The sequence below is a fragment of the Phacochoerus africanus genome, chromosome 15, assembly GCF_016906955.1.
Source record: "Phacochoerus africanus isolate WHEZ1 chromosome 15, ROS_Pafr_v1, whole genome shotgun sequence".
Taxonomy (NCBI): Eukaryota; Metazoa; Chordata; class Mammalia; order Artiodactyla; family Suidae; genus Phacochoerus; species Phacochoerus africanus.
The window spans coordinates 123378480-123392551 of NC_062558.1; the positions used below are offsets into that span (position 1 = coordinate 123378480).

Sequence of the window (14072 nt, forward strand, 5' to 3'; positions counted from 1 at the left end):
TCACAGCAACGCTGGATCCCTAACCCACTGATCCAGGCCAGGGATCGAACCCGCATGCTCATGGATTCTAGTTAGATTCGTTTCTACTGCTCCATGAAGGGAACTCCCAGTATCTACAGTCTTCAGAACACTTTTTAGTTAGGTTATCATAGTTGACTATATATAACAATTTTGGGGGGAAAAATTTTGTAAGAAAAATAGGACAGATTTTCTTCCAGTGAATAAAATTGCAGTTCAAGTGGATTATGGAAGACCTAGGATGCAAGGGTGTCAAGGTCATAATAGTCCTTTTTTTTTTTTTAATGTTGACCGTGATCATTCCGTAAGTGTTTGTTATTGTGATAGGCCAGCCACGGTGCTATTAAAACTGAATTATCTCATTTAACCTTTACAACACCCCCATGATATAGAACTATTTTTAATGCCCATTTTAGAGATGAAGAAAATGGAGCACAACAAAGTTAAGTAATTTACACAAGGCCTCAAAGCTAGTAAGTGTCAGCGCTGGGATTTAGGCTTAAGCAGTGTGAGTTTACAACCTAAGCTCTCCATCTGGTCTCACAACTGTTCTGAAGTTTTTAAGATGGCCCTCAAAAAAGGTTGTCCGTATGCACACATGAACCAGATAACTGCCATGGTGACTTCTTAATGACTTTTCAGTCATTTGCTGTTATTGTAATAGAAGCTCATTGAATGTTTCCATCAGTTTATAAGCCAGAGTGGATTGTTTGTTATAGGTTATTGATACAAGACAATACAAGACAGGGTGGGGGGAAGAAATGTAGAATAAAGTAGTCAGACAAATTGCCAAGATTACAAAAGAGGCATACCTCTATTACAGAATAAGGTACCTCCTAGGTGATGGAGAATGAGTCTGAAAAAAAATCTGTTGAAAGCTGCTAGGTATTTGTCAGGTCAGGACATACCTACAGTCTTGTAAAAGGGTCTATAGCAGAAGAGAACCTGGCAGTGCCAGCCAAAGGGGCTGGTCACCACAGAGGAGAGCCTTCCCAGAACTCAGTGGTGTGCCTTTTTAATGGATGTTCTAACCTGTCTGTACCAGCATAAGTGTTTGGAAATTCTGCCTCCAGCTTGGGCTCTCAGGTACTTGTTAAGGAGTACACCTCACCCTGACTCAGATATCCACAGCAGCCGAGAACTCAGTGAGCCCTCGCTCCACGAGAGCAGAAGTGTCAAGAGAGCTCCACTACCAAGCAGATGCAGCAGTTGCGAGTATGAGGATTGCTTTTGTAGGACCAATACCTTAAAATCAAAATTGTTCTAGAGTTTCACTTATATATGTAAAATAGTGCAATGATGGAGTGGGGAAGGTAGAGTAGAACCATTAATATTCATAACCTGTAAAAACCACAGGCTAAATTCCATGATGATAAAATAATAGAAGTGCCGTTGGACTTGGGCTCTCTGTCTTGGCAGCTCACATGCTGAGGTGGCCTCAGGCAACTCATATATCACCTGTACATCATCATTGCCATATTGGTCATGTTTTATAGGTTGAATTATGAATCACATCTAATCATACCTAAGATAAATAGATAATGGGAGCTCCCTGGTGGACTCGAGGTTAAAAGATTCAACGTTGTCACTGCTGTGGCTTGGGTTCCATCCCTGGCCCAGCAACTTCCACATGCCACAGGCGGAGCCAAAAAATACAATTTAAAAAAGTCTATTTAAAAAAATAAATAATAGGAGTTCCCGTCGTGGCGCAGCGGTTAGCGAATCCAACTAGGAACCATGAGGTTGCGGGTTCGGTCCCTGCCCTTGCTCAGTGGGTTAACGATCCGGCGTTGCCGTGAGCTGTGGTGTAGGCTGCAGACGCGGCTCGGATCCCGCGTTGCTGTGGCTCTGGCGTAGGCCAGTGGCTACAGCTCCGATTGGACCCCTAGCCTGGGAACCTCCATATGCCGCGGGAGCGGCCCAAGAAATAGCAACAACAACAATAACAACAACAACAACAACAACAACAAAAATAAATAAATAAATAATATATCAAATACTTCTTCAAGTGCCTGCATTGAAATATGTGTCTGGTAGATAATGTACACATCACCCATTGTCATTTTGGTACTTCTGAAGGTGTTTTTCATTTGCTCCCGAAGTCATCTTTCCCTACTCAAATCTTCTTGTTCACAGAGCAAATTGGCCAGGAGATGTTGGAAAACCTCAGTCATGACAGAGAAAAGATACAGAGAGCACGCGAAAGGGTAAGTAGAATTGCTACAATCTTTTCACAAATTCGGTAAATAAGACAAGAAAAATAAAAGGTCTTGGACACATGCATAGACAGTAACAGTTACACTGATGTATGCATGTATGCAAATGGCTAGGGAAAGAAGAAAGGAGGCAGAATCTGGGAAGAGGAGGGAAGGAAAGAGTGTGGGATAGAGAAAGAATAATCTGACTCTATGTCTCCATCTCAAATGCCCCCAGAGGGATATTTTATTTAGTGCGATAGCTAAGAAGAAGCTCTTGGAGGAAGATTTTGGAGTGTGTCATGTCTTTCCAAGTGAAAGCTAAAAATATTGATGTCATCTTCCCTCAATTTATTTTGCTTCCATTTATATCTCTAGGGCTGTACACATTCATAAGTTGGAAATATTAATTAATTATCAGATATATATTAAATTTTGTCAGCCTGTGGAGACTTTTTTTTTTGTCTTTTTGCTATTTTTTTGGGCTGCTCCCGCGGCATATGGAGGTTCCCAGGCTAGGGGTCCAATCGGAGCTGTAGCCACTGGCCTTCACCAGAGCCATAGCAATGCGGGATCCGAGCCGCGTCTGCAGCCTACACCACAGCTCACGGCAACGCCGGATCGTTAACCCGCTGAACAAGGGCAGGGACTGAACCCGCAACCTCATGGTTCCTAGTCATATTCATTAACCACTGTGCCATGACAGGAACTCCTGTTTTTATATCTAGTTCAAGTATCCGGTTTAAAGCTCCTGGGATTATCTACTACGTGTAATTTTCTGAATCAAAAAATTTTCAGAAATTGTGTGTCAAAAATGTATTTTAAGATATTTAAGCATTTTTATTAATTGGATTTTCTTTTCCTTTCTTTTTTTTTTTTTTTTTTTTTTGGCACCCTGCAGCATATGGAGCACTGGGCCAGGGATCTGATCCAAGCCACAGCCACAAACTAAGCCACAGCAGCAGTAATGCTGGATCCTTAACTGCCAGGCTGGGGATCAAATCCATGTCCCAGCGCTTCCAAGATGCTGCTGATCCTGTTGAGCCACAGCAGGAGCTCCTGAATTGGATTTTCTATCAAAAAAGAAAATTATCATTTGCCGGGACACTAAAAATAGTCCAATTGCATGAAGTTTCATTTCATTCCATTTTAACGCTGCTTTTCTCCTCCTAGCTTCGGGAAACAGATGCTAACTTGGGGAAAAGCTCCAGGGTTCTGACAGGGATGTTGCGAAGGTAAGAGCCAGGTAGGGACTTATCTTCCTCTCTCTCTCTTCCTTTTTTTTAAAGTGTATTTTTCATCTTGCTGCAACCAGGCATTTCCCAGGCATGCAAGCTTCTGCTCTTAGTTCCTTGCGTCGAGATCCTTTTGAAATGACAGAGTGCTGATGTTAACTCTTGTTTGGAAGGGGACACAGACCGAGTAACTTAGATTAGAGAGAAGGTTTGAGCTGGGGGGTTTACCTCAAGCTATGGAAAAAATTAGGGTTAGACATGAAGTATTTTTTCATAGCCTGGGGAAGGCCCCATGGCAGGAGCAGACTGGTTGTATTTTCTATTTCAGTAGCCTTCTTGCTACAGAGGGAATGCTGGCCTGTGGGATCCAGAGCACTCTTGGTATTAGCATTGCCCTCTGTTGCGTTGTTTTCATTTCTTTTTAAAGAGACTTTGTGTTTGGGGAAACATTTCGATTTTATGTATACTTTAAAAGGACTTTTTAAATTTAAAGAACATCTGAATAATTTGAATTCACTCCTGTGCGGGCCAACAAATATTAATGTGTTTTATGTGCAACTAACCTCTGATTGATGGAAGATATTCCGGGGGATATGTGAATGTAAATGAGGAGGAAACATTCTACATTCTGTCTCTTTGGAGGAGAGGGAGACCTGTTTTACATTGTTCTGAAAACTGGAGTCATTTTTGACTTAGGTATATTAGCATGGAATTATTACGTTCAGAATCTGCCAAATGTAGAGTATTAGCTTGCATACCTTTCAGTTTGGAACTGTGGATAGAAATGTGAATGACGAATATTGAGAATCGCCTCTAGAATAGCTTAGTTGGAAGTTTAAAGAAAAGAATCCTCTTTATCATTGATACTGCTTAAAAATTAGTAAAGGCATCTCCGATGTATACATATTTAATAATTTGCCAAAGGCACATTTGCTGCATTAGAGATCGATTGTATAAGAACCAATCAAAGGTATGGTTGCTAAGTCTCCTCTGGGCCAATGCGGCTGATGTGACTTCTCTGTTAGGCTGATCGGTAGCAAGTCTGAGTTCCCGGGACACTTCTGGCCCATGTCAATGTCCACTCCTTTTCCTCCACCCATGGTCCCAATTCAAAACCATAAACCACCAAATTCTCTGACTAAGGGTAATATATAAACGGCCTAGAAAAAACTCAAAATCCATAGAGAAGTGGCAATTGAAAGGAATGCTTCAGTGCCTATAAACAATAAACAAGAAAAAAGGGGGGAAATTCTCTGCTGCTTCCCTGGGAGGGCCCCTGCGATGTGAGCTGTAACAAATATTCTGCATATGTCTCTGTTTTGTCAAATCTCATTAAAGAGACCTCCTGCTTTATGTCAGTTGAGCTGTCCAGAAATCATTCATCATTTTTAGTGTAAAAAAAAAATCATGCAGTTATTTAAATAATATCATATTAATGTTAAAGTTCAGCTGTCATTTAATGGTATGGCTTAATCAGATGTAGCATTTAGGAAAAATAGTTTACCCAGGCTCTACGTGGCTTTCAGGTTGGCAGGTTCAAATAAGGATTTATGGGTTTGTAAACCAATGTATTTCTGTCCACGTTTCTGCTTGATGTACCTCACCCTTTTGTGCAGGACACTGCAGGCAGTTATTTCACCAAATAAAGCATCTCCTCATATTATGTTTGAATAAATTTGCACGTCATTTAGAGAGGTAAAGCACAAACAACTTCGATAACCTTTGACTGGGCTTTCTCTAGAAAAATCTACTAACAGGGTTGTTTCATAAGCCTACAGAAGAAAATTACCCTGCTGAAATCTACTTGGGGTTCTCTTTGCAGGCAAACTCAGTCTATCACTGACTCATCTCCTTTTGAACTCTGCCTAGAGTATGAACAGAAATAAAAATCCCCAGATGGACATCGCCTAGCTATGTCTGAGCCAAGGAAACTCTTAAGTTCACCTGTACACATGGGTGACTGAGTTTTTCACTAAGCACACCTAGGATCTTGGTCTTAGCCAAGCCATCCGGGTACTTTTAATCAGTGCTATAAGCTAACTGAATCTTCAGGAACCAAATGCAGATGGTGGTTTTGGTTTAGTTTCTAATTACTATCCCACATGATATATAATTTATTTTGGACTTGGGAAAAGGCAGAAATATTTTACCAACTTCTTCACTTCATTATTTTTTATTATTCCCTGGAAAACCAGTCTCTGGAGAAGTGGGACCAGAGTTTATATTTCTAATAAGAAGTCTTATACTTGCCTCTCTGATTTTGCTTCCTCTGTTGCATCCCTCTCATGGGCAGGGCATTCACTTCCAGCACTGGTGAGGTTGCCTTTCAGAAAGAGAAGCCACATTCTCTTCCCAAACCTACACAGTTACATTGTGTGTCAACAGGTGCTTCTGATTTAAGAAAAGTTATAATATTGAACAGTGTGTTCATCTGTATAAATATATAAAAGAAGTGAATGTACTCTGCCCAGGAGAGGTATTTACCTGCATATAACATAAACTTAATTTTCAAATGATAAATTCTTTATGACTGAGAAGAAGAGTTCCATTTTCTACACTATACTAAACCAAGGAATTCTTTTATTTAAAAGAAAGGCCACTGATTTTTTTTTTTTAACTTAGGTTGTTTTTAAATTTGTAAAATGAACAGAAGTGGCATATCATGGCCCCTCACTTGAGTCATTTTGTTTGTAATGATAAGTCTGCTGTGAAGACAGGTGAAACCAGTACTCTGTCAGTGCCAAAGTCTGTACATAAATCTACCTGGTTTTCCATAAGAATGACCAGAAGTAGATACAGAAATAAAAATGAGTAAGTGGCAGCCACCACCATTTATGCTTTTTAATCTTTTATTAACTTCAAATGAGGTTAAAAAGATGTATTTCCTTCCTTTCTTCTTTCCTTTTTTTTTTTTTCCTCGTTATTCACTTCCTCAGTGAATACTTCATGTTTGTATGCAAGGACTTGGGGCTCCTCAAATGAAACCAGTTTGATCCTTGCCTTCAGAGTAGTCAGACTAGTAGAGACTATTGCTTATAAAGTGCTGCACAAATTCATAAAATTCTCTAATTCTCAAGGAAGCCGTGGAAGCTTCTGCAACCCCAATTAATCCTTACTGGTCATTGAAAGGGGTGCCAGAAAAAAAATAACCAAGAGAAAATACGATTTAAATAGCTAATAAGTTTGAAAAAATAGAGAAATAGAAGATGACATATAGAATCATAAGTTTTGAAAGGAACTAAAGTATCCAGGAAATGCTGAGGTAGATCTAATGAGATAGCCGCTGATTCGGCCTAAATAAATAATATTCTTTGTGTAACTATACTATATCACCAAAAGAAAGAAAACAAAGGAGAAAATGGTCCACTTGAAATTATGCTAGTAAAACTTGACATCAGAATGCATATACAGCTGATTTCCTGGAGAGTAATTTTTCATCTGTCTTGACATAAGATGAAGAGCTACCTGGGGACAAACTGTTCATTTCCTGACTCTTTAGACAGAGTTTTAAATAAAGTGGTATTCAGATAATAATAAAAATGGTCATGAAACAAGTGACCATTCATGTGGTGACAGGGACCAAAAAAATGGATTCTTCATTGACTTCCACAAAATTAGACTATTATCATTTGTTGTCTTAAAGCGCTTCAAGCAGCACTGTGAGGCTTAAATGTTGCTGTCCATATATTTGCATGTATGTGCATGTTTGGGTGTGTATACATTTGAGTGGGAGGTCTTACTAGGTCAAACAGTACAGGCAGTCGGTGAAAATGAAAATAGAATTTTTCAAGGTTTTCAGTCAGAAAACAAAGGACATCGTGATTGTATTTCTCTTTGCCTCTGAAGAGTGGATAATGGTAATGGTATGTTTATTTTTAAAAGTACCTAAAGATTTCCTTTGAAATATAACCGTTATAATTTGAGATCTCCATTGACATAAATTTGGAGGGCATGTTATAAATTTATGTTGGCTCATTGACTGCATGTATATGCTGGCAAAAGACTTATGAAAGGAAATGGCGTATGTAATATTTTTAAATATACCTTTTTCTGTATGATTATCTTAATGTCAAATAATCTTCTCTCTCCTCTACACCACCCATATTTGCTACTAATATTTACACATGTGCACACACATGCACCCACACGCAGTATCCTTGAAAAAGTGAATTCTGTTTACCCTTCCATTATACATGTAGTAAGTTTCTTAAGTATGTAGCAGTTGAGAGGTGTTTTGTAACTAATTTATAATATAAACAAAGCAGGAGTCCCATAGTGGCTCAGCGGAAACAAATCCTGACTAGTATCCATGAGGACGCAGGTTTGATCCCTGATCTTGCTCAGTGGGTTAAGGATCTGGAGTTGCCATGAGCTGTGATGTATGTCACAGACACGGCTCAGATCTGACATTGCTGTGACTGTGGCATAGGCCAGCGGCTACAGCTCTGATTCGACCCCTAGCCTGGGAACTTCTATATGCCCTGGTGCGGCCCTAAAAAGACACACACACACACAAACACACACAGCAGACGGGATTAAATGCAGTTGACATGGCTACCACTATTTATACATTATTATTTTTAATTGCAATATAATTGACTTAGTGCCAAGTGTACGACATAGTGATTCGATATTTTTTTGTGTGATTCAGTATTTTTATACATTACAAAATGATCACCACAAATATAGTTACCATCCATCACCACACAAAATTATCATAATATTATTGACTATATTCTCCATTACATCCACATGACTTATTTATTTTATAACTGGAATCCCCAAATCCCTTTATTATTCAATACCTGTATTTTTATTAGAGCTACTCCTGAGTCCATCTGGGGAATAATTGCTACCTATCATAGTTATCACATTTTACATTTTAAACATGGTTTTGTTGCTTTGGTAGAATGACAGGTTAAAAACATCTGGAAAACTTTACTGTCAGAGTGATTCCTAAGGGTAAATATATCTGAAATACCAATGCAATTTCTATGAGCAACAGAAATATGTTTTCTACTAAACAGAGTTATTCTTAAGGAACTATGCTATGACTACATGTTTTTTAATCTCATTTAAAAATTCATACCCCCCCTCCATTTTGCCCAGGAAACATTTCTTTATATTTTAATTGTTCTTACTATAATGTCTGAAAATTCAGCAGTAGAGAGTTTTCAAGACTTGTGAGAAAAATGTCCTTGAGAATTTACTCTCCATTTTTGTACACTGAAAACTGCCTTACATTTATATTTTCACTTTTCTCTTTTTTTTTTTTTTTTTTTTTGCTTTTCTCTCTTTATGCCATTTCTCTTTCCTGGCCTGTTTTTACTAGCAATGAACATGGGCCCTAATCTGAAATTAGTATAGCAAAATCTTAACCGCTAAGATAGTCTTCAGCTTTTAATCAAGTGCTTATTCTTTCAGAACAAAATGAGTTTGCTGCAAATTCTTTACACTTAACAGTTAAGATCTGAGCTTAGAATAATGCTACAAAGAGAAAAAAAATTTTTTTTAAATCTTGTTCCTTTTTGTGTGAGTAAATTTATTAGCATACCTTGACTCATTGTTTTCTTCCCATGACCCCTTCAAGGCTGCCATGGGTGATGTTTTTACCAAACTAAAGAAAAGCTTTGGATTTCTTTACATATGTTTCTCTTTAATAACATTCTTGTAGCTCTAAACATGGAATTGAAGTCCTGTGTTAGACATTTGAATATAGCACCTAAAGTTATCTATTAATGATAACTCTACCCATACTCTCCCATACTTTGCACACTTCAGATTCAATCCTTAAGAACCTGTGAAGGAAGCATCGTATCCCCATTTTACAGGTGAGAGTTAACTGTACTTAGTGAAGTAAACTGTCCATAGTCACATACATAGAGATGCACAGGATTAGACCATGCATGCGCTTAGCTCACTCCTTTGAATGCACTACCAAAAGGGTTCTCAGGGCCCATTTTTCACTAGTCAGCAGTGAAATGAGAAGAGTTTAAATCAACTGGTAAGTTTTCATTGTGCACTCTGTGACTGTTATCTGCTGTCTGTATCATGATTCCATTTCTTCCATAAAATAAAGTTGTGGTAGTGAACCATTTCCTTAGAATAGTCAATTGTTATAGCAAATGGAAAAGGAAATCCTTGGAAGTACTATTGGCAGTCCTTGTTCTAGACACTTACTATACATTACCTTGTTTCATCTTCATGACAGTTCTGTAAGGCAGGTATCATTAAGAAATAAGAAACTGTCATTAAGTATCATCCAGCTCTACAGAAGCAGTCTGCTTCTGGAGCCTGTTTTTCCTACTCTGCTGTCCTGTTACCCTGCATCTATGGAGACTTAGTAGCCTCACAGAGAGTCAAACCACTATTCTGGATAGGCAAACGATCGTTCTTGAAAACGATAAACAAACCCTACTAGATCCCGCTATTTAGGGTGGGCTGAAGGCACTGGGTCTCCTCTATGTAGACACAGGAGTCCCAAGTGAGGACATTTTTAAGGAGTCCTTTAGAATGGCTTGATTATTGAGCAATCTGGTTAACCAGAACCAACAACAACATGTGAGGGTGTGGGTGTGAGTCTAGAATCTTCCTTCCCTCCAGTGTTTGACAGGTATCATCATTAGGAAATTTTGTTTTTATGTAAAATTTTGTATCACCTGGAGCATTATCCTCAATGGATAAAACAATCCCAGTTTTATTTAATTATTCACAATAAAATTCCTGTGTATTTATGAAGAGGCCAATGGTTTAGTGAATAAGAGGTAGGCTCTGAAGTCACACTGGCTCTACCACTTTCTAGCTATTAACTTTGGGCAAGAATCTCACTCTGTAGGAGTTCCCATTGTGACACAACAGAAACGAATCCGACTAGTATCCATGAGGATGCAGGTTTGATCCCTGGCCTTGCTTAGTGGGTCAGGGATCCGGTGTTGCCCTGAGCTGTGGTATAGGTCGCAGACATGGCTTGGATCCTGAGTTGCTGTGGCTGTGGTGTTGGCCGGCAGCTGTAGCTCTGATTTGGACACCCTAGCCTGGGAACTTCCATACGTCACGAGTGTGGCCCTAAAAAAAAAAAAAATCTCACTCTCTATACCTCCGTTCCCTGTCCTTAAAATGGGGATGATGATAGCCCCCACCTTGTAAATTCTTATGTGGGTTAAATGAGTCAATACACAGAAAGTATGCACAGCAGTGCCTGGCACATAAAAAAGTTTCAATAAATGTTGAAATCATTGTTGCTGAGACCAAAGACTAAAAGCGTTAATCACTTCTTGACGTTGATGGGTTTTAAATGGATGTTTTAAAATTTTCTTTTCTTCACTCCCAGATTTCCCCAGTCACTTTTATAAAATGGAAAATTGATAATAAAAATAAAATCTTTTCCTTATGTCCCTGTACCAGTGTCTCCACTCTCCCTCTCTGCTCTGTGACCCCCCCCCCACTCAGCAACGCATTTTGAACTGCCACAGAGTTCTGAGAGCAGAGAGATATCTCAAGCCCAGTCCTTTCCAAATGCAAGTCCTTCCTTCATTGGACAGTTTAGGGAGAGGCGAGCCTCCTAGCTGATCTCTGCTTCTTTGTCCCTTCTTATGCCCTTCTAAATATCATTGACCAATTTATCTTCCAAAGTACAAAACCAATACTGTTTCTTTCCTGCTTAGAAACTTCCCAAGATTCCCCATCGCCTAAATGTCCTCCTTAGTCTAATCCCAGGGTCTTCCAGTGAACGTTCTAGCCTAGTTTGCTGTTACTGCCTCTGGATAGACCCTGTGTCCCTACTAAAATTAACTACTTCCCCTCCCCAAAGCCTGCCTTACCTCGTCACTATCTCTCTACCTTTGCTTTTTCTCATACTTCTACCTGGAATATGCTCCTTTTCTCATCTTTATAAGTCAGGAGTCTTCTGGATGCAAGTGACAGAAACCCAGATCAAACTGACTATCAACAAAAGAAGGAAATAATTGTCACATGTAACTAAATAGTTCAAGGGCAGAAGCAACTTCAAACACAGTGGAATCTAAGGCTTCAGACAACATCATCAGCACTGGCTGTTGCTCTCTCCATCTCTCATCTCTGCTCTCTTGTGTGTGGCTCCATCCTTCATCAGGATTGCTCCTTGCCAGCCCTCCCAGTGACACCTATTGCATCTAGCTGTGTTTCTTCCCCATTATTTCCAGCAAAAGTCCTGGAATGGAGCCTTACTGGTTCTGGGTGGCTCTGGTTATGTAAAATCCCATTGATCTATGATCTGTTATTTTATTTTATTTTATTTTATTATTGTGATCTGTTATTTTAGACCAGAAACCCTGTGCAGGGGATAGACACACAGACGAGACTAAGTCTCCTCAGAAGAACCTAGGGCTTTTATCAGAAAGGGGAAAAGATACTGGGTGGGCAAAAACAACAGATGTTATCTTCAGAATGTTCCAGGGGAACCTTTATCTATACTCTGGATCTCAGGTGAAACACCACTCTCATCAACAAGCCTTCATCAGTCTCCCAGCCAGAAACGCTCCGTCTTTGCTGTTCTCCTTCAGGGTACTTTATACTCCTCAGAAGGCACTAATGTCCTCTGACATTTGCATTGTGTATATTGTCGTCAGTCATTAATGGCCGCATCTTAATTTTCTTCTAGACCTTTTTTTATCCCCACCCTCATCCTCCAAGGGATTTTGTGTGGTTCCCCACAATATCGTGCAACCAGCTGAAATAAATAGGGGAGGATAGCCAAGGAAAAGAGAAAGAAAACAAAGCCAGGAATCCCCTTACTACCCTCAAAGCATGGACTTCAACAAATGCCCATACAGATATCCAGACAGCTGGAAAATGTCCTACCTGAAAGCAAAGCAGGAAACACAATCAGAGGGTCCACAGTATTGGATAAAATGAAAATAGCCTTTAGTTGAGGTCAAGCGTAGCCTTTCACGCTGCTGAGACAGGGCCTTGATGGGATGGTTCCTGTAAGGGGGGCGGCAATTCTCACGGCAGATCCCTGCCCTGAGGAAAACGAGGAGTTTCTGATGACTTAGTTGTCTGCAGGGTCCTCCCGTCTGGATTGTAAGCCCCTGGTGGTCAGGAACCTCATCACATTTAGCTCGGGGCCATGCTCCAGGGCATAGATCCGGTCAACCAATGGTCTTTGGAAGAATGGCCAAGAACAGTTTCAAAGTTGCTATCTAGGTTCTTGGATGTAATTTAGTTGAAACCCTGCAGGTTTTTTTTATCTGTTGCACTTTGGCTACAATGTAAACATGTTCTTTTCAAAGATAAAATAAGCAACTTCACAATAACAGAATATTTTTCTCCATTATTTAATCACAATAGAAAGGCATCTTCTATTTTCCTTGGTTGTGAGCCACAATTTAACCTAATTCTCAAATTACCTTTCTTTTATGATTTTTTCCTTTTTTTTCCCCAGGAAGCATGCCATCTTGAATGCAATGTAGAATATGAAAGGTGCATGTCACCTTTACCATCAATGCTTTCTTTGAATGCAGCCTTGAGCTGTTAACTGGAAGCACGGAGACCTAGTCTTTCCTTATAAACTAGTAATGGAGCCCTTGGACCCCCTTGTAAATGGCTATTTATTAGCATATACCATCACCGAACAACATTTTACAATTCCAGACCCCCACACCATTACACCACTGTCTGCTCCATTGTAAGCTGAGGGAGGCCTCTGGCCATCTGTTTCATTAAATGCCAGAGGCAGGGAACAAGATCTGAACTTTATAAAGCAAGTGTCCAGGCTTCCCACTTCCCAGATCTCCCCCCTCCTAATTTGCTGCCGCCACTGCCACCACCACCAGCACCACTGCCGCCACTGCCGCCATCACCATATTTTTTTTGTTTGAACGCTCACATTGTAAATTAGCGTATTCACACATCCATTTTAAAAGACTCACTGTCTTATAAGATGGGACAAAGCAAGCTCAGTCACAGCTCATGCACAGTGCAGGTGGTCGAGCTAGCTGCTCCCCCAGATCAAAAGTCAAACAACTGTGAATCTTCTTTTGAAAGTGCAGTTAGGGAGACAAGGCAAGGCTTATCTGCACAAACAAGAACGAGTTATAGATATACATCACAAATGCAGGAGGACAAAAAGGGGTTTCATAATCTTGCAGGGTAAGAAAACCTTCTAATGCTGATGACTCTGGGGGCATCTCTGAAATATGTAGCTTGTTTTTTTTCTTTCTTTCTTTTTTTCGGGGGTAAAATTAGCCTTTTATTGTGTGGCAATTGGTAATTATTATTTATGCTTTGGTGCTGTTCCTAAAGTAGCTAAGAATTTTTTTAAGCCACCTTGGGGGCAGGAAATAGCTCCTTTTCATGGCTGCATTTTATTTTTCGGCAGCATTTAAGGACAGACTCCTATTTATACCACACAAGCAGTTTTGTCTGTTGTAAACAAAGTAAGTGGCTGGGACTTGTGCTTTCCCAGAAATGTTTTCCAGGGAAGCCATAATAAGAAACAACTGTGTACATCTTGAGTTTTTGTCATGTGGGTTTTAAGAAAGAATTCTTTACATTCGTGTGGGGAGGGGGTAGAAAACATTGTGAAGAAAGATATTCAATACCCAGAAGTGTAATGAAAAATATTTCTTAAACTGTAAAGTTGGCC

General features: G+C 39.7%; 1 protein-coding gene across 5 annotated transcripts in view; it reads left to right on the plus strand.

Moving 5' to 3' along the window:
* The window catches only part of VTI1A (vesicle transport through interaction with t-SNAREs 1A), a 366600-nt gene that overhangs the window by 215253 nt on the left and 137275 nt on the right, over positions 1 to 14072 (plus strand). For 3 of the 5 annotated variants that reach the window (XM_047760686.1, XM_047760689.1, XM_047760687.1), the window contains 2 exons: positions 2155 to 2225; positions 3387 to 3448. In XM_047760686.1, coding sequence (XP_047616642.1) covers positions 2155 to 2225; positions 3387 to 3448 — 133 coding nt within the window. Of the gene's footprint in view, positions 1 to 2154; positions 2226 to 3386; positions 3460 to 14072 lie in introns of all 5 variants that reach the window. The other 2 variants (XM_047760688.1, XM_047760690.1) reach the window with 1 other exon arrangement.